The following is a 25,767-nucleotide window of genomic DNA, read 5'->3' on the forward strand; positions in this document are numbered from 1 at the left end:
GAAACAAAAACTCTAGTATTTTGCTGTATTGGGTTATTTAAGGCCGATTTCCTACTGCTTTACGTTATTCACAACGATCAGATTGGGTCCATCCGGAAATCCTCTACCCTCGATTTCGGTAGTGAAAATTTTAGCAAGATTGTCTGTTGCATATTGTTAAGAAAAAATTCTGTAGCGCGGAAACAAATATTTACGAGTTTAAACCCGTTTAAAGTTGCGATGTGGAAGTCTACTTGCGGCCATGTCAGTTTCGTAGCAGCAACCCGTACCGATGGACATGTAACAGTCGCTTTTTCAGGCCTAAACCATAAAAAATGCCCACCGATTCTGGGCTCCGCCCCTGGAGTAATTGACCTACCGCCCCCTACCGCTACCCCGCCTTTTTCTATAGAGTCCCTTTAAAGACATGTTAGAACCTGCCCAACACAATTTTTCGACAATTCACTCAAACGTTGGGAAGGTACCAAATACAAATAGCACATCGCAAATTATCCCATTCCACAAGTCATTCATAAGAAAAAGAAAATGTGTAGACGTGCGCCTGTGACATGAATCCATGATGGAAGCCCTGAAAAACCATAATGACGTTACGTAGGTAAGGAATTTTAATATTTAAAAAAATGTAAGTTTCGTAGCACGTATATCTCTAAAAACATTTCTTCCGTGCTAGTTAAAAACACCCTTTCTTTGAAGAAACTTCATTTTGGACGAAAAGAATTGAAATGTGGTATAAATCGAGGGTGGAAGATTTCCGGATGGAGCCACAAAAAACACCCATGCCTAGGTCGAGATTCGAACCCGGACCCCTTGCGTCGGAGGTCTGCTAAATGGACGAAAGAACAAATACATCCCATATACTGGTCGGGAGTGTAGCCTATAATCGGTGCAAGGGGTGACCCTTTGTCAAGATATCCAAATATCAACCTCACTTCTACTTAGTACATCTTTGACTACGTTTTGCAGGCTGTGGCGTCTGGACCCACGGCCAGGATAATCCTCTATGAGCCTTGTGTTGTGTGCTGTCTACATGTAGTTGTGATGTTTCTTCATATTATCACCATTCATTCTCATCTTCGGAATTAGCCAAAAGTGGCAGAGAGGCGAAGTAAATCAGTCTATCAAGCCTGTATCCTTAGGCAACATGATCGAATACTCAATGTGCTTATCACCAAGGTCTCATTGTCAAATGCAATAGTCATGATTTCGGATAACTGATATTACGATACATTTTGAGAGCAATACAAAAACTTTTTTTACCTGACGAGGTAGAGAAGTAGATGTTTTGGCGGTTCGTAGCCATCTCCGCCGACGTCGCGAACAATCCGACGCCTTCTGGAAGGACTTTTGGCCACGGAGTCCATACTGGCTTGCGCTAGCTTCTCGGCCAAGTCCAGCGATTCCATAATGTTGCTCAGATTCACCGCACCACTCATTATATCCTACCGCAGCTGATGGAACTTTCACTCGCAAGAAGATTACACGTTCTGAAGACGCGGCTATGCCCTCTTCCGTTGGGTAAATCCAGTGAGCGTTTTTCGGAAAGCGAACAAGACATCCGTATTTGGACGCAGCTCCCGTGGCAATGTACCGGATTCCCCCTCTTGCATTATCGCTGGAAGTGAATGCCGGCAACCTTGTCCGCTGGGGCTATATGTAACGAACGGCCTCTATGCAGGAGGAGGGAAGCTCACCGGACGTACAGACGTGAGGATCCGTGTACAACACTTTCGCCCGTTCAAAGAACTTGCTCGGGCCGTGACCTGACGCTCGATCGCTCTTCACGTACCTCAAGGCCAGTGGGCTGCATCTGTGTGTGTGATTAGTGACTTCGCAACGTTTTTTTGGATATCGGTAGGGGGTGTCAGAATTTAAGGCACCTTCTTTTTCCATGCTAAAACAACGCCCACCTATTGGCCATTAACATGATCTGACCTTGATAAAGCGTGATTTTGTTCATGCACATCCGATTCTTTCATCGAAAAAAGTTTGTCAACTTTCCGCTGAAATAAGCTGATCGATTTCGAACCACTGTGCTTCCACCAGGAATGAAATCCCAGAACCTTTTATTACATTCACCCGGATGAGGTTGATTTTTTTCACCGCCTCCCCTGTCATCCCCTACTTTCCACTCGCAATAAAAACCTTGACCGTGTTACATATTTACAGATTTAGATAAGAAAACGAATAGCCTTATTTTTAAATACTTTCAAGTATTACTGTTAAAGAATACGTTTATTGTAGGTATGCATACTTACATAATGATATCAAAATAACATTATAACACCATTAAGCCTTGTTTCCATGATTATAAAAAACTAAATATGCTGACCAAGGCAGTGATTTATTTTATTAAAAACATAAACTAAACGTAACGTTTCAACCTTCTAGCAAGGTCTTCTTCAGACTCTGTATCAAGTACCGGAGCTTTTGTACTTGATACAGAGTCTGAAGAAGACCTTGCTAGAAGGTTGAAACGTTACGTTTAGTTTATGTTTTTAATAAAATAAATCACTGCCTTGGTCAGCATATTTATTTTTTACAAAATAACATTATAGCTTAAATTGCTACAGGATTTTGCAATGTATGTAGTGTGTTATGTAGTGACGGAGCCAGCCTGAAATAAGTGGGGGGCTACAGATTTCGGAGTCATATTCGGGGGGGGGGGCTAACTAATACTGAATGAAAGGTATTTACTTAATACTTTATTATGGTATAATTTTACCGGTGACATATTTTACAGTCAGAACCAAAGATAAATCACTGAGATGTTGCATTTTGTACCATCATATACAAAATAACTTTTAGGTACGAATCTTTAATATAAAATAAAATGCAACAATTATATTGTTTTCTTTTCCTAAGCCATTTTTTAATGGAATAATATCACATGTGAACCGAGCACTACAAAATATGCAACAAAGACTACACTCATTATCAGCTCGCTGCATATATGAATAAATACTACACGTAACACTATTTCTAGGTTGTGAGCACTTCTTTGCTAAAATGAGAAAATGAACCACAGCAAGAAACTACGATAAGACACGTCTGTTTTTATGAGCAGCTACAACCTTGTCTAAATCCAAAGATTTTGCAAGCCCTTTAAAGGACAGAACAGATAGAGCCATCAACCTCTTGTTACCAATTCGATTACGAAGGCAACACTTGATTTGCCGCAAGCAGCCTTTGATGGGGGTATGCACATTTCAATAACAAAAAGCTTATAGAAGGTAATTTTGAATTTTTCAACCATTGCAAGCAGCTGCTGAAGGATTTTTATTTTAAGTTCCTATCTGCCTCATAGTGTGCCATAACTCTAAACTGTCCAGATCACAACAGTACGAAGCGACTAAAGATTGTAGCTTGTGCTTCAGAAAAGCGGCACTAACTTAATAAAGTAGGCATCAAATAAACAACACCACCCTGAATAGAAAGTGTGTTAGTGATACCATTATCTCTGCCATGATGAAATATATTAAGTATTCTTGTTCAACGACTGGAATTCAGAACTTAGGGATAAAAATGGAGAGGATGCGAGAAATACCGTTCACTTGGAGGTGCCACTCTCAAGGGGAAAATATTTTCACTACAAATTCAATTCCACTAGGAGACAAATACATTGGCATAAAAGTAATGAATATAATTGCAACTCTTGCACTGGGAAATTTGATTAGAGAATGTAACTGCTGAAGATTATAATTTTATTTCAGAATAGATTATGAATAAATAAGGATCAGAATTGGATCAGTAGTTTTAGATGAGCTTCAAATATTGATTCTCCTGCACAGAATCAAATCATTATGACGGTAGTGGAGAAATTATTTGTCTAACCTCACAAATTATAATAAATTAACATGTAGGACTAGGACTGCGAGCAATAAAATTGCCCAAATGTGCTGATTTTTGCACCGTATTGATTACTTGCTGGATTTATATTAAGGTTCACCATATGCACAGCGGTGTAGTGGTAACGTCGTCGCCTTGTAATCAAGAGGTCCCGGGTTCGATACACGGTAGAGGCACGTAGTGGTTCGGATCCCACTTTAAACTGTAGGTCCAGTCCCAATTAGCCTATCTGTGCATAAAAGTGGACTTAAAACGAAACTCAGACAAGCTAATCTGGACGAGAGCTACAGCTTCTAGTGTTACCTTCGCCGGGGATCGAACCCGGGACCCCTTGATATCAAGGCAGCAGATTTATCGCTAGACTATCGGGACCGGGAGCCCAAATTTAATCTTCCACTTATTAGCATTTAAGAATTAGTTTGTGTACTCTTTGAGTCTTTAACATCGTATTTCATCCTCTCGAATATTTGCAGTGATAAGGATAGATATAACAATGAAACCAATGAGGGAATCGATAACACTCATGCAATCATCGTTACTCGAATGAGGAACTAAGACACAGAAAAGAAACATAACGGTTCTTTAGATTTTGAGCGTCGTACTACAATTAAAAAATAATTTGTTACACCTGTTAAATCTATTACGAAATACAATGATACGATTTATAGAGGCTAATAATTTTACACATTTAGCTGCATATGCCAACAATCAAAGAACAATCCCACAGCCACTGAAGGGGTGCAAGGGGTGACCTTCCACGTAGTACACCCAAATGTCAACCTCACTTCCACGTTAGTGCACCCTGGACTGAAGACTAACGAGGCTCTGGCGACTGGCTCCATGGCCAGTATAATTTTGTTTGTGTTGTCCTGTGTTTTGTCCTTATTTGTGCTGAGTGCTCCTTTACAGCCTCGGCTTTTAACATAAGTCAGAACATTTTAAATTTTTTAGTTATGCAACGTTAGAGTTGTTATTTGTAATGATAAGGGGCTGGCCCCCGTATAATGTGACGGGAGCAAAATAGCCTCAGTGCTGACGCTCCCAAAATTTTAACTTCAAATCAAATCAAATCACAGCCACTGAATGCTTTACCTACCAGACAGCAATGATCAATGGCCACTGTTATCCAGGCATATCTGCAGCTGACCCCCTTCTCTTGATTTTAGAACACATCGCAATAAAATAACCTTGCCATCTAACCGAACTACTAGAAAATGTACTTGAAGATGGAAGTTTTATAATGAAAAATGTAAACTTCTATTTTCTAAGTTTTCGGTCGAAATGCGTCTACTGTACTACAAAAATCTAAGGGCTACAGGGGGGCTGAGACCTGTTTTGGGGGCTTCAGCCCCCCTAGCCCTCATGTAGCGCCGTTCCTTGTGTTATGCAGTAGTAAATTCAAAGATTTCCGAGGACAAATGCCATATTGAGCTGCGCTTGTGGAACCCCTAAATTAATAAACCTTTTTCGATCAGGCCTCGTCTCCAGGAAGGTATCAACTCGGAGCAAGCCCCGACACCTACCGACCTATTGCAATGAATCAAGGCAAGGACTTGATAAATAAACCTTTTCCTGCACCCCCCAAAATAGGCAATAATTAGGATGGAGACTTCACTGAACTAACCTATCTCTAACTACTCACGCTTTTGGAACCCCTAAATTTTAACTGGATAATAAACCTTTTCGAGCAGGCCTCATCTCCAGGAAGCTATCAACTCGGGGCAAGGCCCGGCACCTAACGACCTGTTGGGTGAGATGAGTCAAGGCAAATGGATAATAAACCTTTTCCTACTCACACAAAAAAAGGCAATAGTTAGGCTGGAGAGTTCAAATGAACTAAGCGATCTCTAACTACGCACTGGTAACGATCAGGCTGGCAAGTTCATACGAACTAACCGATCATTGCCCCTGCTTACTGCCGTCCTCAGGGTTACCAAACTGAGGTGTCCGTCCTCCTTTGAGTAGTGCCAAAAATCTTAATTTTAATGATACAAACATAGCTGGCCATTTGTTGTAAATAGAATTGTTATACGTCAGATATTTTATATTGGAAACAATAATAAGATATGGAAATAAAGAGTTTTATAAAATACACATAGATGGCAGCACAAGGTGAAAGAGTATAAATTGATTGTTGGAGGATAAGTATTGACTTAATGAGAGAAATATTATGATAGAAAAATGTAGAAAAGATGAAGTAAATGTATAAAAAATAGCTAATGGATGGAAAGAAAAATAGAAATGATTTTCATCATTCAACATGTTAAGCCTGTATATAGTCAATTAAGAATGTACTCTTTACACAGCCTCAGCTTTTAACCTAGGCAAGGAGATTTGTCTCTCCTTCTTGAATGTGGTCTGGCTAACTAGCTCACTGTTGTATGTGTGGTTCCATCCCTTCACTGCATTATTTGTCCCGTGCCTTCAGTTCCACATCTCTTTTGGCACTGAGGGCTTTTCCATAAATTTACACACGAATGAAAGGGTGAAACGTCCTTGGATGGATTAGAAAAGCAGAAAACCATGATGAGACAACCAGTTTGGCTGTTGTTGCTAGTCAAAGGTGTCTGGGTCACTACCCTTATTTGTTTTTGAAAATAGGTTTTTCAGTTCCCTGTGTTCGCAATTAGGACGATTTTGGCATTGTTCGCAATTAGGACACAACCGTAAGGGATATCTCAACCTCCCTTTGTACTGCATTTTTCAGACCAGCGAGGCTATGGGGTCTGGACTAACATTCAGTACAACACTTTGTTGGACTCTTGTTGTATCGTCCCTACATGTTTCTGATTGTCCCTTCACCCAACTCATCTTATCACAAGTCATTCTCGCCTTCACGATTAGTACAAATTGACAGAAAAGCGAGAATAAACTAGATCAATTCAGACACGTAGCCAGGGGGAGGGCTCAGGGGCTGAAGTCCCTTCCGGAATCCTTCACATATCTAATTTAAATAATAATAATAATTTGAAGATAGTAATAACATTCCAATAGTTACAGTTATAGAACATGAGTGTTTTGTCTTTTGTTGAGTGCCAGTTTACTTCTAGTATGTGCTACTGTTCTGCTGCTGTTCTTGTAGAAGCATTTCTTTAAATTTAATTTTAAAACTCTTATTGAGTTTTATGGATTTAACAGTGTGTAATGGTAATTATTTTTACTTCATTGGCAGGATTAAACAGCTTGTATAATAAGTTGTATTGTACTGTTCTTCTAACCCCTCCCCCCACATTTTTCACCTCTAGATGGCGGCTGCTGATTAGGTATGCGCTCCCTCCGAAATAAATTTGTGGCCACGGGCCTGGATCAATCGAATGAAATCCAATCAGGCGCGGAGCGTCCATGTAAGCCGTGTAAGCCGGGCTTACACTTTATTAATTCTAGTAAAATGTATGTAATTATATGGCAAAATTCGTAAAAACTTCAAAGTTCATCTCGGCCTAATACCAGTCTTCGAGATCCTGTTTGTTAGATTGCAACACTTCACACCAGATGGCACATGAGAACTCCCGCCTTTTGCTTGGGGAAAGTTGTAAGCCGTCTGAATGTTGCCTTACAAATTTCTGACCGCGAAGGAGCAGTGCCTACCGTCGCCCACCGTATCTGGAAGGAGAAGAACAGGGAATATAGGGAGAAGAGCGCGTCGAAACCCTAGGTGTGTAAACCTACGGGCAGAGGCTTACAGCAGCGTTGCAAACCTCATGTTTAGAAAAAGTGTTGTTCATGGACGTCCGCAGTATTTCTTTCCACCAGGGAGGATTAAGCAAAGTATTTTTTCAGGGGTTGGGGTAAACTAGGTATATTTTCCTTCTCAAAATATACTAATTCAATTTGAAGTTAACATTTTTCTGCAACGCCCTTACAATAATTAACAATTTGATGTGACTGAAATGAAATTATATGTGTGAAAATGGTTGACATTGATTTTTCAGGAAGTGCCTCCTCCCCTTGCCCCTTCTGGACATCCATGGTGTCGTTTAAACTCCGAAATTATGCTACATACTACTAAATTGTTCTGGGATTTTCATATTATAAATATTAATTTATAACAAAAACAAATATAAATTTGAATCGTTCAACCAACGACATGGGTTCCACGTTATGTGAAAAGTTTGATAAAATTCAACCACAACGAAAAGCGGCCCTGTTGTTTTATTTATATCTCCAACTTACAAACGACTTTTTAAACTTGTGCGAGATTTAGCACCATTATGCTTGGGTTGGCTTCACTGAATACGCGGCAGCGAGACACAGGTCCTGCAAGAGGAGGGGCTCCAGCGTTGTCGGGTATGAATGGTTGACTGCAAAGGAAATTTGAGCTGGTGGTGCTTCAAGGAGGGTTTTTTTTTCCAGGAACAGGGAATTCTGAAGCAAAAAACTAACAGGAAGGGGAAAAAGGAGAAACCTAGAAATGAGCGGGATACGTAAAAACTAGATACACATTGATGTGCTAAATACTTGTTGTTTCTGTTTTTCGCTTGTAGGAGAGCATAAACATTAGACATATTAAGACTCTGTTTTCCGTTTATGTATGAACTCAGCTGGTAATAATTGAGCTAAAAAGTGAAATAAATGTTAATGAAAACTGAAGATTGAACCAATTTTACAAATTTCATGTCAAATGTGAACCAAATATTATTAATTACATAGTCCGTGATTCAAACACTCTTCGAACAACGTACGAAAAGCCTGTTTCTGATCTTTTAGGTGCTAGATTTGCTTTTACACTATCCTAAGAAAACACTTACATGTCCTTTGATAGAAATTTCTGGATATATCCCTACAATTTGTGAGCATTTCTTTTATATTTTATATTGTATTTTTTTTTTTACTAAATATAGGGAATTTTAAGGCAAGAGAGGGAATTTATTTATATCCGAAAGGGATATTCCCCTCACAGTCCGAAAGATCACTGCTTTGAGCAGTGACCGATTTTGGATCTGGTTTCTTTTTGTTTTCCCCTTCTTGCTGTGTGTTTGTTAAAGTCTCGAGATATTGCTTTTGCGAATTCCATCTATTGAAAAGCGGACTGTCGTCCCTGTGCTGTGGTGTAATACAGTAGTGAAGTGAATTATGGAATAAAATGAGTGTGATTTTGCGGTGGGGTGGAGAACTTGTTGAAGACGCCGTTGTCCAGCAAGGATTTTGCTGCCAAGAAGAAACTTGTGGATATAGGTAGGCCCACCCCTTCCTTCTCTAGCAGACATAGTAACAGAAACGAAAAATAAAGTGCGCCGATTTTGCGATTAATGATACGGTTATGCGGTTGTAAAAAGTATTCAGCACTTTTCTGTTTTCGTTTGTTTATTATTATTATTATTATTATTATTATTATTATTATTATTAATTTTATCTAACTTTGCATATTTTTTTATCGTTACGTTACTCATTGTGATAGGAATAACACTGACTTAGTTATCAGATATCCAGAATTTTTAATTTGGTGAAAAATTCCAGGGAAGTGTTCTGAAAAATTGGGGGGGGGGGTCGATGTGTGTGGATAAATCACTAACCATGTCAGCCTAAAAATAAGCACAACGGGAAATAGCCTTCGTCATGCTAGGCTTACACTGTTGGAAAGGTCACGCTCCGCCACTGAATCCAATCATCCCGAAATAAGTCGGTCTTCCGATGTATGATGGATGGGCGCAGAAAACAGATTTCTTTTAACCTTCCTTTTCATAGCCGGGTCTGGAGCATGAAATGTCAAATTCAAGATAACTAATGCAAAATATTAGAAAATTAATTATATACTATAATACACACACACACACACACACACACAAAAGGATGAACAAAGAAGAGGATACTGCCAAGTGAGGAGACCGAAAAAAAAGGAGAAATATCTAAGGTTGGTATCGTTGTTGAAATGAACCTTCTGATTGGATCAAACCAGATTAATATAGACAGGATAAAGTTCTCTCCATGTTCTATTTTTAAGGAAGCGAAATTATGAACCCTGATTCCCCTGGAATGACGTTCGTTCGGGGTCATGGCTGACAGTCGCGTCCAAAGTCGACGAACACCCGCAAAGTCACAAGGTCTTTGTTGGCAGATCTAGAATTATACAAAACCTCACATATGGGATCAGAGGTCATATGTGCACGTGCGCACATATGTACAAAGACTGTTCTTCTACCAGGAGCGACGTGATTTGTGCATATCGTAATATTTTCTATGGAAGTAATAAGGAAAGACTATACTGGAAAACACAGTGGCTTACGTTAGTCTCTGAGAATTACTTCAAAGATCAAGATATTATATTTATAAATAGGGCCCGGAAGTTGAGGAAAAGTCCTTTTTTCCCCCCTAGTGTCCGAAGAAGAGGCCCAACATAATATATGTTCATTTCGGGTCATTGTAGGCCAGAAAAAGGTGGGTTTTATTTGTCCCGTTTTCCTTTTTCGGCGTTTTTTGGCTTATTGGTACTTTTTTAGCTGTTTTTTAGGTCTTAACGGCTTTTTTTTGCAACTTCACCTTCTTTCGACTACGTTTTTACTGCCCATTCTCACTTCGAATCGTCATCAGTTCATCACCTCTTAAACATCCTTTATGTAGTAAAGAAATAAAAAAAAGAAAGAAAGAAATATATTTGGTTAGGCCCAATATGATTCTTCAAATTATGTTAATCTAAAAAAATATATAATGTCTGAAAAAAGATCCATTTCATTCATATAGTTTTCTCGCACTGTGTGTTCCATACCACCAGAATTTTGTATTTTTTTAAAAAATTCATTAAATGTGTAGCCTAATTAAAACTAAAGTTATTAATTAATTTGGATCACATTTATACGTCCTTTTTTCCGTTTTTAGGTCCTTTTTTTTAATATTTTTAGGTCTTTTTTGGCAATTTATAGGTTTTCAACTTCCGAGTCCTATTTATAAATATCAGTTATCTCTACGATGATTCTTAAGTTTCTACATTGAGCTATAATTTATGAGATTTGCTAAAATAGAATTTAATCAAATTTATGAAATCAAGACATGAAAAGCAGAGGCGCGCGCAGACCTTCTGATTAGGGGATGCAAAAGCCTTGACGAAAGGTTCAGTCGGAAAAAAGAAACCTCATTTCATCTCACTGATTAATTGTATTGATAGGTGCGTTGATATATAGTGTGTTTCCGGACCCACCGAAAATCATTGTATTAGAAGAATTCCAACTTCCGTGGCACCAATGTTCTCTGCCCCCACCCTACATATTTCTCTCTCTGTGGTTCAGAGACTAATTCACATATAAACATTCTTTCGTACAAAAGATTCAAAACAACTACATATCCAATGTATGGATAATTTATTCTACAGACACATAGAGGCAACACAACTAATGAATAATTTATGTGGGAGTGTTAATAACAAGAACTTTGCTAGAGAACGAAAATGAATATTTCAACTACACAGGAAATAATACACTCCCCTCCCACTCCGCAGTTGCTTGGAACTTTTGTCGACTTGAAAATACTTTATCTTTAAGACCATAATGTTGTTTATAACGATGATAAGACTCCTCTGCACTGAATTTCTATGTGAGAGTATTAGGGGGCGCAACTGCCATTTTTAGCTAATTTCGAGGAGGAGGATGAATGGTAATAACATAGGGTAGGTGAATGAATGCATTGGTTTATTTTACTTCGCGTTTCTGCCACTTTTCGCAAATTGCCAAGATGAAGATGAATGATGAAAATAGTGAATGGATAGATGGACAATGGCAAACACATATGAACAGGACACAACAAGAGTCCCACATGTGATTAGTTGGCCATGGGTCCAGACGCCAGAGCCTCGCTAGTCTGCAAAATGCAGTCCAGGGTGTACTCCGTGCCATAGGCGTGCGCACGGGGGGTAAGGGGGCACTTGCCCCCAATCATAGACGTCCGCAGGTTTTTTACACGGAGGGACAAGCAAAGTATTTTTTTCATGGGGCATATTACGCCGATAATTGTGTTGCACCCTAAAAAAGGCAACTTGAATTTGAAATTATCGCATTAATGTAAATTACTATGACTGAATTCAAATTATACGTGTGAAATATATACTTTTAAGTTGACATTCGATTTCTAAGAGGAGGTGTGGCCATCCTTGCCCCCCTTCCTGAAGTCTATGTCCCTACATTATTACACTTTCACCTAGAAATTTAGTGATACAGGAATTTTATCGCCGTTAATAATCGATATTATACTCGTATTGCCCCTCCCCAAACTTGGACTGAAATCAATTCTAGGGGGGCAAACATTGGGGTAAAAGAAAGCAAGACTAGTAGAATCTAAGAGTAGCAGGACCAAACGATACTCAAGATGGAATTTGTTTTCACGTCTATCTTACATTATTTCTTCCAGACGGCCAAGAGCACCTGCAGGGGGCACATGTCCCCCCTCGATATCAAGTTTTATACAAATAAAAATACATTTCGTAAAATTTTCTTTCTCGTTTCGCTCGCAATGTCTGCTTTTCTTACAGTCTTGTCAAGTTAACAGCCGTAGCTAGGAGGCGACGGGAGTTGGCTCTGGGCGCCGAAATGATGAAAAAAGTTGCAAAAGAATGCCATGGCGGCCCATGAAGTTTCTTGAGCCATATTAAATCAATATTGCTTTCAATTTGCCAAAATTTTTATCTGAAAATTTTCTTGCTCGCTTCGCTCGCAGTTTTGTAATGCTTTGTAAATTACCAGAAAGAGAAGTTATAACTACAAAATACTTCAGACTTTTGCTGCTAAACAGTTTTGTCTTAACTGCATGAACACAATTGTTTGGAGGAAAAGCAGCGCGGCACATTTCAGAAACAATTTATTTATTCCGTATGGTGCCGCTATGTTGCTGCATCATATCATCCATCAATGCAATGAAACTAAAACAGTGAGATAAAATGAGGTTTTTCTTTCCCGACTGAACTCTCATCAAGGCTTTGCCCCCCCCCCCTAATCAGAGGGTCTGCGCACGCCTATGCTCCGTGCAAGTCAGGTTGACATTTTAATGGACCACCTCACATAGGATAGGTGAATGCAGTCACAACCACAGAATACGCAATCCACAGAGGACTTTTTCTTTTGGAACTTCTGTTTAAGTCCACTTTATGTACTGATAGCCTAATCGGGACTGGACCTACAGTTAAAAGTGGCATTTGAACCAATATCTGGCTTCACTGTCCCGCAGCGTTGCCGTGCGCCTGAGATTTCGGTCTGTGTATGGGACCGGTGGCTACCCACGATTGTGAGGAAATTGGGGAGCCACGAATAAGTAGCGTAACCCGTCACGGAAAGAATACAACAAAGAATGAAGGTTCGTCATGGTGACGACACGTCGCCCTGTAACTGGTTGGATGATTGTCCACCTCCGCTGAGGCACGTGGGAGTGAGGCTGGCAGTCGGAAGGTAGTCCCTGACCCTCTGCGCCACGGTTTGTGTGCTTCCACCGAGTATTGAACCCAAAACCTCTTGATTACAAGCCGACTACGTTGCCACTATGCCATCTGGGGGGGACTGCTCTAGAATATTATACTCGCTGTTGGTTCGGGCGCCAGAGTCTCGTTTGCCTGCAAGATGCACTTTCCAGGATGTACTACATGGAAGAGAGGGTGGTGTTGGTCTTCCAGAAAGGACCCGGGTTTAGTTAGTGGCAGTAGTTGGTAACAACACTAGAAGAACTGATTCATACTCCACATAATTTCATAATCCGTCTGTGCGACCATGGTTCCTTGCGGGAGAAGCTGGAGAACGGAAGCGGAACTAGAAGGAGGAAGGGCACAGCGGTGACAATGACCAGAGGCCAGGCCGACCGCACCAACCTTGGACGCAGGTGTAATAGTGAGTTATGTCATGCGTCTGTGCTTTGGCTCGATGGCCCGCTTACATCACGCCACGCAACGGGGCCAAGGCCACCTCTTCTCCCGCGTCCGTGTTCGTCGACAGGGATGGGCTTCCTGCCTCGGATTTCCTAAGGTTGGGGGCGCCACATGGCCCCCTTTTTGGTCCCCTTCTTCCGAGTTGAATCGGTCTGATTTTACTTCCCTCTTTTCTGCCTCTTTAGACCAATCTGCCCGGGGAGGATGAATGATGATTATGATGAGAGGAAACTGATGAACGGACGTTCGCAAAAGATGACCAGGTCGGGACTTGAACCTGGGACCTTCGTTGACGAGGTCGTGACAATTCAACACTCTCGCCCAACGCTGTGACTAAGTAATTCCCTCTCAATGTCCCTGCACAGCACGGGTTCGAATTCCGACCTGGGCACCTGTGTTCTTTTGTGAGTGACATTTAATCAATTTCATTATATAATTACTCATCCTCATCTTCACGATTAGCCAAAAGTGACGAAACGTTAAATAATACAAACAAAATCATTCATTCGTATTGTTCTTGTTGTTGGTGATTTTGTTACTATATCTATTGCTTGGTAAAATTACTCTGGCCGATAAAAAAGGTGGGCAAGCATTGGGATCTTTTCTGGGTAGGGCACAGTCTGTTTGATGGGGAGGGGGTGGTAAGAGGGTAGGTTCTACGTCTGCAGGCGAACATCGCACACTTCCAATATTGGGTGGGAAGGATGGACATAATATGTATATTTACAGTATATAAGGACAAAGAATTTAGTGAAATATTCACATACTAACATTATAAAAGTTTGTGCAACAACACTTGTCCGTCTGTCCGTCGCTGCCTTGTAATCAAGGGGTCCCGGTGTAGGCACTCAGTGGTTCGGATCTCACTTTAAACTGTATGTCCAGTCCCAGTTAGCCTTACTGTGCATAAAGTGGACTTAAAACACCAAATCAAACAAACAATTCAATAACACTTGTCTTGGATGAAAATAAGTTCACTGAAAGAATGTCAGTTTTGTTGAATTATTTGTCTGCTTCTTCCAGAGTTTTGTTCTAATCGGCCACTTTATCTTCGGCTGTGCAAACTCAACAAGAATATCTACTAAATGAATGCATTGTTGCAGACAAATGAGGCTCTGGCGTGTGGACTCACAGCCAGAATAATGCTTTGTGAGGCGTGTGTTGCCACAGCAATTTAACCACCACCATTGATTCTCATCTTCGCGGTTACCCAAAAGTTGCAGATAAACGTAAAGTAGAGCAAATCAACACAGATAGCACGAAAGCTTGTGGCAAGCTTGAGGTATCTTTCATGTATCTCGTCAAAGTCAGTTGTATCAAGCATGCAGCTTTTTGTGACGAATTTGGTGCAAGCTTGTCATGTCAACTTTGCTGCAATTTTGACACGTGGTAACTAGTTGGCTTGATTTAAGCCTGGTGCAAGCTTACGCCATTGTATGCATGCAGCAAGCTTGTTCACTTTACATGAAGCCGGCCCCTGTGGCGGAGTTGTTAGCACATCGCTCTACGACGCCATGGGGTCCCGGGTTCGAGTCCTGGCCTGGGCATGGATGTTTGTGAGTGTCCATTTATCAATTTCATCATATCATCACTCATCCCCAGCTTCGCAAATTAGGCAAAAGTGGCACAAAAGGCGAAGTAAAATAAAGCAAATCAATCAATCACTTTACATGAAAAGCTTTAATCAAGCTTGCACGTGCTGCCTGGGAATATATTATATACACAGATGCTGTACAGATAGAAAGTTGGCCAACAGTTCTGTTTGTTTATTGCTTGAATTGTAGTTTCAAGTCCACTTTATGGTGGGATTGGACCTACAGTTTAAAGTGGGATCCGAACCACTGTGCATGTTCCACCACCGGGTATTGAACTGGGGACCCCTTGATTACACGGCGACGACGTTTATCACTACGCCATCGGGGAGGGCCAAGAGTTTTGTTTTTGTTTCTTCCTTTCATTCAATATATAACTTGTTATCTGAGATTGAATATATAAGAAAAGTTTAGGATAAAAATGATACTATGGGTCCGATTGAGGATTGAGAGGGGACCAAAGAGTACCTTGTCTTAACTCTCTCTGGGTCGGCGCGTTTTAATTTTTTCTGGGTCGGCGCGTATGTTCGGTGCTTTGGATAATCACGTCATTAGACCGTCACGTTCCGCGTACTGTCTAACCGCTTGAAGGCTGCAAGAAGTTCAATCCCTTCAACAAAAGGACATCTCCTCCTCCCCTTCCCCCCCAGATGTTACCAAATTGATTTCACTTTCGATGCCCCGCGGGTGCATGACATCACACATCCAACGCCACGGAGCTGTTATTACATACGTTATGCCAGTTATCCATTGTTCCACAAGGTTAGCCTTGTGTTTCCTTTAAGATCTTTTTTTTTTCTTTCCTTATACTTTTTGTACCTCCTTCAAAGTTCGATATCTTCCTCTTTTTTCTCTTCCTCACGAGCAGTGTTGCCAACAGCACGAGAGAAAAACGGGCTAAATCGCACCCAAAATGGAGCTAAAATTCACATCCAAGGGGCTAGATTTACAAAGGTGCGGCTGCGTACTGAAAAAAAAATCTGGTTCTTAATTCTTGGGTGTTTTGGTGCAAAATTTCTGAAACTCAAGAACCCCAAGTAATCAACTGTCAAGATGAGGGGCATACGCTCAACTAAATTAAATTTTCTTAACTTAAATAATTTATTTCCCCCTTAAATTGTGGTGCAGTAGATTACACAAAAGCATTACACATTTTCGGCATATTCCTCCTTCATATATATGCACACGTACACTCACACACACACACACGGCCGCACGCACGAACTAGTCTCTGGGTGAGACTCACTGTTACGAACGATTCGTCGATTCCGCACCGCACTTCTGTGAACTTTCAAGGACCAGATGCAATGCAACTGAACAAAGATTCGCATTTTCTGGAATCGACGTTATCCGTAATTCGCCTCGGGCTACACAGCATACCAAAACCAGATACAAGGGGATAAAGTGACAATGTGCACTTGCTACCGGCTCCCCAGGAGGGGTCGCAGGACGAGCTTTCAGGTGCAGAGGAGAGTCGGTTAAATGAATTCTTCTTTGCAGTTTACTGAAATACCAAAAAAACATTTCATTACTGAAAGGGCTAGATTTGTAGCAAGATTTCTCTCTGTAGAGCTAAAAAGCCCCTTGGGGCTTTTGCTGAATTTTGGGGCTGAGTACGTACTCAAAAGGGCCAGTTCTGGCCCCAAAAGGGCCAACTTGGCAACACTGCTCACGAGCAAAGGGTGGAGGAAACCAACGGGGCCAATGCCACGCATGCGCACCATGCCACGACTTTCGTCCCTTGAAGGCCGAACCATGAATGAATAGTTTTTTTCCTCAACCACTTCTCTATCAATGCAGCCACCGCATGGTAATTAATCTTGGTGCATGCGTCACTGCAGTAGTACGTAGTACTCCACATTCAAAATTGAAGGTTGCTTTTAAAAATCCTTGCAGCTTTTTTTTTGGGGGGGGGGAGTTCCTACTGGTGCGAATATATTGTTTTGCAAGGATTTCTAACCATCCTGGTTTGCCGGTCAAAAACTTCGAAGTTAGGAGTGCAGATGGTGTGTCGAGCTTACTTTGAAGGGGAAATGTGAATTTCATAAAAACACATTTACTTTATCTAGAACCAACGCTTGAAGTGGAAAATGTTAGCTGGGGGATGTTTGCTTGAGCCTTGGGATGTTCCTATGGTTTAACATGCTGACGGTGAGACAGGCCCGTAGCTAGGCACTGCCGTCAGCCCCATTGACATTAGGTAAAACTATATTTTATAATTTGTTTGCAATGAAGAATGTATGTGTAGACAGCAGAAATTACTTTGCTCACAACTTGGTGAAGGATAATTTCACAGAACATGAACAGCAACTATTACATTCGTTCAATCTTATTTATGAGCAGAAGTCAAAGAAGATTCTCTAGACTTTAGAAAGTTCTTTCATAGGGGTAGTTTCTTTATCTGTAGCTGCCCTGCCCCTGTTGAGGCCTCCCGTTAGACAGAAATATGCGACTTTGACGACATCATTCATATTCCTTCCACACCTGCATTAAAGGTCAAGAACTACCAAATTTTGGGAATGAAGGTGAGTTTTATTACTACGACCGAGGGTGGAATGTACGCTATGCACTATGATTGAATATCATACATTTTTCGTGAATGATATAAAATATCTGTATCATCAAAAGTAGTATGGAGTGTGCAGTAAGTGATGGTATCAGTTAACACTACAAGATATGTTTCATAAGATATTAAAAGAACTAGTATTTCTATAATATTCCTAAATTTTATATTTTATGTTAACTTTATGACCCCCCTGTCTCACACACACATACACAATTTACCTTAATTTAATACTGTTAAACTTTTGAAAAATGGACTTGATTTACAAAGTCCCCCTGATAACTCGTGAGCCCCCCGGGAGACCAGTTCTAACTACGGACCTGCGGTGAGACAGCTGAGAGGATGATTTTACAATAATGTTTACTAGATGGAGAGATACCATTCCCCCCGCATCCCCCTTCACTTCGAGCGCTGTCTAGAACACATGCGTCCAGCTTATACATATAACTTTGTTAATATTATTAATCATAGTAGTTGGGTACGTTTCTCAAAACCATAAAGGTGTTACCGTTTTTCATTACTTTGTTTCCAATAGTAACGTGTCACCGTTCCTTTGTCATACAAGGGGTTTATGCAGAATTTTGTATCTTGCGAGTGTGTGTGTGTGGAGGGGGAGAGGTTGTGCTTATGGAAGTAAAGTAAAAAACGACCATAAGTTGGGCCTTTGTGAAAATTTGGCGGGTGGCAAAAATTTGAAGGGTGTTTAGGAGTTAGGTGTGTGTAGATAAACCAGTTTGTGATACAATAAGGACATGTAACTTAACTGTTTACGTAAATGTCGCACCTGATCTGTGTAGTGTATGCTTTCCTTGCCGTAACACAAGTTCAAAGCAACACAACACACCGTGTGCTCGTTCCGGCAAATAAATCCAGTTCTGAATTTACCAAGATAACGCAATTGAAGTACCGAAAGGTATCGAGGTACAGTTACAATTGCTCTTGTAATTTTGGTAACGTGTTACAACGCAAGAAACCTAAAGTTATTTTCGGACTCGCCATCGAATTTCCCGGGTTCGAGTCCCTGCATGAACATGCATGCCTGAGCATGGGTGTTCTTTGTGAGTCCTTCATCAATTTCATCTAATCATCGCTCATCCTCCTCGCCACGGTTGTCCAAATGTGTAATAAAAGCGGCGCAAAATAACAAAAACAAAAAGTTATGTATAGGTATACGAGTTAACGAAAAACCCAACCAAGTGCAGAGTACCACATGACTTACTAACAGGCTCAAAACATCACAGGGGTCCCGGGTTCGAATCCCGACCTGGACATGGATGTTTGTGAGTCTCCATTGATCAATTTTAACATATCATCACTCATCCCCATCTTCACAAATTAGCCAAAAGTGGCACAAAAAGCGAAGTAAAGTAAATCAAATCAAGCAATCAATAAAAACACCCAGATTGCCAAGAATAATTTACGAAACGTATTCCAAGTAATTGTTGAGAAACAGTCAGTTTACTAACCTCAATTCTATTATTAGCGATTTAACTTCAGTTTCTCATTGATGTTGCCAGTTTAGCAATGTACCACTTTAGACTCTTTGGCTTTGTCCCAACTGAAAACAACGCTGCACCTTTGTGCCATGTCGATGCTATTTCTGTACTACACGAAACCTTTATTCTGCTCAAGAGAATTTCAAAAGCTCTGCAGCTGTTGGCAACAGGAACGTTTAAAGCACTAAGGAATATCATTTGTTTATGCAGCTCTAAGCGGATCATGCTGGCAGAAGAGTAACGATTGAGAACAAATCTATCTGAAAAGTTATTGCTTTCGCTGCCAACAAAAAATATAATGAAGCAACATTTTAGCTTAAATATGCCATTGTATCAACGTCATTGAGTCGCGATGAAACAGGGACCCTGGCATGGACGTCCGCAGGATTTTTTCCAGGGAGGGGCAAGGAAGGTATTTTTTTTTTTAGGGACGGGGCAAGCAAGACACGTTTTCTCCAAAAAACAGTGTTGTTCCTTAAAAAAACATTGCTTAAATTTGAATTTATGGTGTTCATGCAATAATTAACACATATTATTGTGGCTAAAATGAAATTATATGTGTGAAATACGTACATAATTTTTGGTTGACTTTCATTTTCCATGGGGGCCACGACCCCCCCTTTGCCCCCCCCCTTCCGGACGCCCATGGACCCTGGTAGAATCCGACTCCAGGGTGCAAAGGAACTCTGGAATCTAGGGGTGCTGATAGGTGATAGGTGATATATATATGATCCTAAAACAAGTATCCCCAGTCTATATATTTATGTAGCCTTACGCATAGCGACTCAATCTATCAATATTGTTGTTGGTATTATTATTATTATTATTATTCAGCAGCAGCAGCAGTAGAAGTGATCATCCTTGTTTGTAGTAAGGTTATACTTATGGTTAAATGATTGATATTGCACCCATACGGACAACTATCTGAAATTTTCAGGGTGCGAAATCCTGGGGGGGGGGAGAAGGGGGATTTCCCCCACCAACAATTTTGACCTCAAAAATCCCCCACCAAATATTTCTGGGGGGAGAATTTTTACTCCAACAAACAAAATATAAGCAATTACTTTTAATTTCAAGTATACTTTACTAAGAATAATATCGAAAACACACACAAATTAGTGTAGTTGTGAGTGTTCAGTGCTTTTTCTCTCTCAAGAGGTAATTAACAAATCTACATCAATACGCACAATAAAAGTAAAACAAGAATGGAAAACAATAATAACTATGAAATCTAATGGATTTATATTAACATAAAGCAAAAGTTAAATAAGAACTTAACATAATAAAACCACTTCAACTAATATTTCATAATTCATTAACATCTTTAACCAGTTAGTAAAGGAATTAGGTTGCTACGTTATAATATCTGATATATGTAAAAGTAACAAATTATTTTCTTTGTGTAATTAATGATAATAATACTAATATATTTTTAATTTAGTAATTAATGTTTAGTTTTAATAACATTATAAATATGTATATCGTCTAATTTATATATATATATTTGTGGGGAGGGGGTTTGTAGATTAAGATCTTTCTCTCCCACCAGTCTTAAATGATTTCGCACCCTGGAAATTTTACACTGTATAAGTAAAGTATAAGTAATGCAGGAGACAGTAAAATCAAAACATAGGGTCAAGTCCCGTAATACGGCCAGTCTTGTAAAATGGCCAGATATTATATTTCGTACTGCTGTGGCTCGACGACTGATGAGACATCTGTTCTGGTACTGCCGAACTGTTAGTGAGAGTTATGATGACCGTCCTGTGGCAGTGAATGTTGAGCTCCGTGCTTTGTTCAGCCGCATGCGTGTTTTAATGAAACAACTATGTCTGAAAGTGAGTAATGAACAGCCATATTGTTTTTTTCTTTATAATCTTACGTAGCATTAGTGTTAGATGTGTGTTGCAAACGGGAGTGTCCTGTGTCTGTAACATGTGCTCATTGTAGTATACAAAGGCACTGTGTGAAGGGAACAGGTGCTGCCATCTATGAGCCACAATCGAAACTGTGTATTGTTACATAGTCTTGTATAATGGCCAGGCTTCTGGCCCTATTCCTTCAATACCCAGAAAGAGAGCTACATCAAAATGCCAAAGAGCAGCAGTCCTGACGTCACCAGACAACATAAGGAAGATGTCAGAGAAGAAAGTGGATATATTAAAGAAAAAGAGTAACAGAAAGCAGAAAGGGATCGAAAAAGTTACCAAACAAAAATTAAAAGATGGAAATAACGATTCACAGTGCACAGGTTTTACAACGATGATCATGGAGGTGAAGTATGGGTTTTTGTACTCGCTGTGGGAACTGGTGTCACGAGGAATGTGCACATGCTGAAAATGTGGACATTTTCGTGTGTAAAGACTGTAGTACTCATTGAGAACATCACATGTAATACCTTGGCCATATTGAAGGACTGATTTGTAAAATGGCCTGATTTATTACTTAGTATTGCCTTTCACATTAAACCTAAATTCAAGGTATTTCCGATTATAGTTTACCATGTATTGTGGAAAGAAAATTTACATGGCCGTATTGCAGGACATTTATCTGGATTGCTCTAATATCGATTGTTTTTTAATGGTTAGTTAAATTGTTAGTTTAAAAAAATAGTTAAAGTTAATGGTTAATGGGTACTTTGATTGATTTATTGAATTAATTTATTTTATCTCGCTTTTCTGCCCCTTTGGGCTAATCGCGAAGATGAGGATGAATAGTGATAATTTGAAATGAAGGAAGGCACATTTACAAACACAACAAGTCGCATAGAGGATTATATTGGCTGTGAGTCCAGGTACCAAAGTCTCGTTGCTCTGCAACGAGTATGCGAATTACGCTTTGGTCATGCCTTTAGCCACCAAACATAGAGGAGCAGATCATTTTATTGCAATATGATAATCAGTTTAGTTTGACATACCTATTATTTTTCATGTTTTTTGAGTTGGTGTTTTAAGCCCACTTTATGCACAATAAGGCTAAACGGGACTGGACTTACGGTTTAAAGTGGGATCCGAACCACTGTGCCATGTGCCTCCACCGGGTATCGAACCCGGAACCACTTGATTACAAGGCGACGACGCTACCACTGCGCCATCGGAGAGGCTATTTTTCATGTTGTTGTTGTTGTTATTATTATTATTATTATTATTATTATTATTATTAATATTACTAAGATGGAAATTCGTGGTGCGGAACTGAATGCAAGGGCGTGCGCAACCCCACCATGCCCCCTAGCCAGAAGATGGAATAGACTATTTTCACCCGTACAGCCTTTTATTTAGGGATATACTAAATTTGAGACATCGTCTTTGTACAGAAATATCCGGACGCAACGTTTTGGTTTGTTTATTTTTTGTTATACTGAAAAGGAGGAGGATAAAACCGATGCTGGCTGGAATATCCGTGTTCATGACGTAAGAGAGAAGTCGTCCTTAAAAGGTCGTAGGAAAACGTAGCAGATTGGCCCAAGAGAAGATTTATATAAAATCCGTGTTCAGGAGGGAGCGGAATCTCCTTCGAAACGATGTACTTCGACACGTGTGGGTAGTAAAAGATACTTTACTGCTGAAAACTGGTTACATGTTTTGTCCCCATTAACACTGGTGAGGTTCATCGATAAGTACGGTGCACTGTGATTGGTGGAAGATACTGAATTCCTTACGGCTGCTGGAATTTGTCTGGTTGGTTTCAGGGATTTTACACAGTCGCCCGCAGGAAAATTTCACGTATATTTAGACAGCCCCCCCACCTTCTCCGATTTGCACCAAAATGGTGCCAAAGGTTAGTGCATCGTTTGTGCACGAATGTGCACGCAAAAATTTCGTTTGTGCACAAACGGAAAACACCAAAATTAGCAAGTCAATTTGGGGGGGCTGTCTAAATATCAGCCCCCCCACCGTCTCTGATTTTCACTAAAATGGTGCCAAACGCTAGTGCATCGTTTGTGCACGAATGTGCACGCAAAAATTTCGTTTGTGCACAAGGGGAAATCCGAGATATTAACACCTTAACTTTTGGGGTCAGCCCCCCCACCTTCTACGATTTGCACCAAAATGGTGCCAAACGTTAGTGCATCGTTTGTGCACGAATGTGCACGCAAAAATTTCGTTTGTGCACAAGGGGAAATCCGAGATATTAACACCTTAACTTTTGGGGTCAGCCCCCCCACCTTCTCCAATTTTCACTAAAATGGTGCCAAACGTTAGTGCATCGTTTGTGCACGAATGTGCACGCAAAAACACCTTAACTTTTGGGGTCAGCCCCCCCACCTTCACCGATTTTCACGAAAATGGTGCCAAACGTTAGTGCATCGTTTGTGCACGAATGTGCACGCAAAAATTTCGTTTGTGCACAAGGGGAAACCCGAGATATCAACTCCTTAACTTTTGGGGTCAGCCCCCCCACCTTCTCCGATTTTCACCAAAATGGTGCCAAAAGCTAGTGCATCGTTTGTGACTTTGCGTACATCTATTCTATCTCATGTGTGCGATATGGAATACATGTGCAATGGGATTCATATGTATTACCGTGAAAATTGTCCATCACCATTTTGGTGCAATTTATTCGAGGCAATAAGAGCTTCGAGAAGTTTTAAAAAAAGTCCAAACAAACTGTTGACAACTTTTGCACGAGCACACACAATAATTCATTGCTTAAAATCACATAAGATATAAGATAAAAATTAATGAAGATGGTTATGGACAATTTGCACGGTTATATTCTTGGTACACTGTACCACGATATCTTTTCTCTTACGCCGGGCCCAGTGTTGGAGTGGTTAGAACATGGATAGACTACAGGGGTCTACGGTTCGAATCCTGGCTTGGGCATGGGCTTTTGGGAGTGTCCATTTATCAGTTTCATCATATCATCACTCATCCCCTTCTATTAGCCGAAAGTGTCTTAAGAGAGAAGTAAAATACACTAAATCATTTTTTCCTTTACGGAAACAATATGAAAAATCAATTTCAATAATGACGTCTATCCATGTGTACACCTACATATCCATACTTCCAGCAAGTAATACATTTTCCTGCTTGATTGAACCTGTACTCATATCAGTTAGCATGCTAGATCACTCTAGATGAAACTCATAATCCTAGAATTCTTCTACTTGTTTAGTAGCATAAATATTGGATCTACTCAAAGGTATATGCGTATGCTGTTATAAAAAAAATATATCAAATCTAGTGTGATATATTGACATTACTTAGTTTGCAAACTGCAAGTATAATATGAAATAATTTTATAATGATGATGACTGGAAGAATGATATGAAAGATTTCTTAATGAGATACACTAACAAAAAACGAAAAATTAACTGCATCAATGTAATAAATTTTATTCGTCTTTAACAACAATAATAAATGTTCAATTAACTTAAAATTGTAATATTGAATTGTATTTTATACATAATATGTGCCTATGTTTCAATTAGCACATTTTCCTCAACTACTTGATTCATATTTTTATATACCACATTTAATTTGTAAATACAATACACTTATAATTTACATTAAAACTTTTTATTGATTACTATTTCTGAAGAATTTAATTCAAAATAAAAAAAAATTATATGCATCAAGAAAATGAAAATAAGCAAGTTTCTATCCTTGTTTCTCTATCTTCAGATTATATGCTATAAACAAGAACTTGGCAATTCACAGCTGTTGATCTCTTGAAGTAAGTCTTCTCCTGGCGTAATCATCATATAACTAAACAGCTATTCTAAGGAGAGAATTCAGTATGATCCATAGTGACCAACACATTGATAATTATTCTGAGTAGTAGTATGCCTTTCTATACATATACTTGGCTTACACACACACACACACACACACACACACACACACACACACACACACACATATATATATATATACATATATATATATTGTAATGATGCGATCATTACTGGATCCTTTTTATGTTATAAATTGTGTATGCCTATGTCTATGTCCTGTACGTTTGAGTTCTTGGCCGTTGGGGAGCGGTAAGTTTCCAGTAACGGTTTAGGTCATTAGCGGGGCCTATAAAAGGAAGGGAAGGCAGCAGTCGGCCTCAGATGTTTTGGTGCGATACGGCGAGGTAAAGAGGTGTCTCTTCTCTATGGGGCGAAACGAAGACTTTTCTTGATAATATGAATAGGCGGATACTTTAACTTTCTCTCTTTCTTTTAGTACACACACTTGCTCTTTTCACATTATTCCAATAGTTTATTTCATGTGGGAAACCGGGTACACAGCACACATACCTTCAGCCACCTTTTTTGGTACTGAGGGTTATTTTTTTTTTTTTTACTCGTGGAGCCAGTGGCTACGCGAGTCTACACACTCTCTTCGGGAAGGGGGGACAGGGTACACCGGAATGTAATGTTGTGAATAACGGCCAAGAATTAACTTCTGTAAATATAATATGAATAAACCTATATATATC

At 39.9% G+C, this 25,767-nt stretch overlaps 1 protein-coding gene across 3 annotated transcripts in view; it reads right to left on the minus strand.

Annotated features, from left to right (window-relative positions):
• The window catches only part of LOC145990983 (nocturnin-like), a 69,159-nt gene that overhangs the window by 34,881 nt on the left and 8,511 nt on the right, over positions 1 to 25,767 (minus strand). The window contains exon 1 of one of the 3 annotated variants that reach the window (XM_083126595.1): positions 1,258 to 1,756. The exons of the other annotated variants lie outside the window; for them this stretch is intronic. Within the exon in view, the coding sequence (XP_082982721.1) occupies positions 1,258 to 1,433 (176 nt within the window). The 5' untranslated portion in view covers positions 1,434 to 1,756. Of the gene's footprint in view, positions 1 to 1,257; positions 1,757 to 25,767 lie in introns of those variants that run through there. 3 annotated transcript variants of the gene reach the window in all.

The sequence above is a fragment of the Lepisma saccharinum genome, chromosome 8 (genome assembly GCF_977018435.1).
Source record: "Lepisma saccharinum chromosome 8, izLepSacc3.1, whole genome shotgun sequence".
NCBI classification, from domain to species: Eukaryota; Metazoa; Arthropoda; class Insecta; order Zygentoma; family Lepismatidae; genus Lepisma; species Lepisma saccharinum.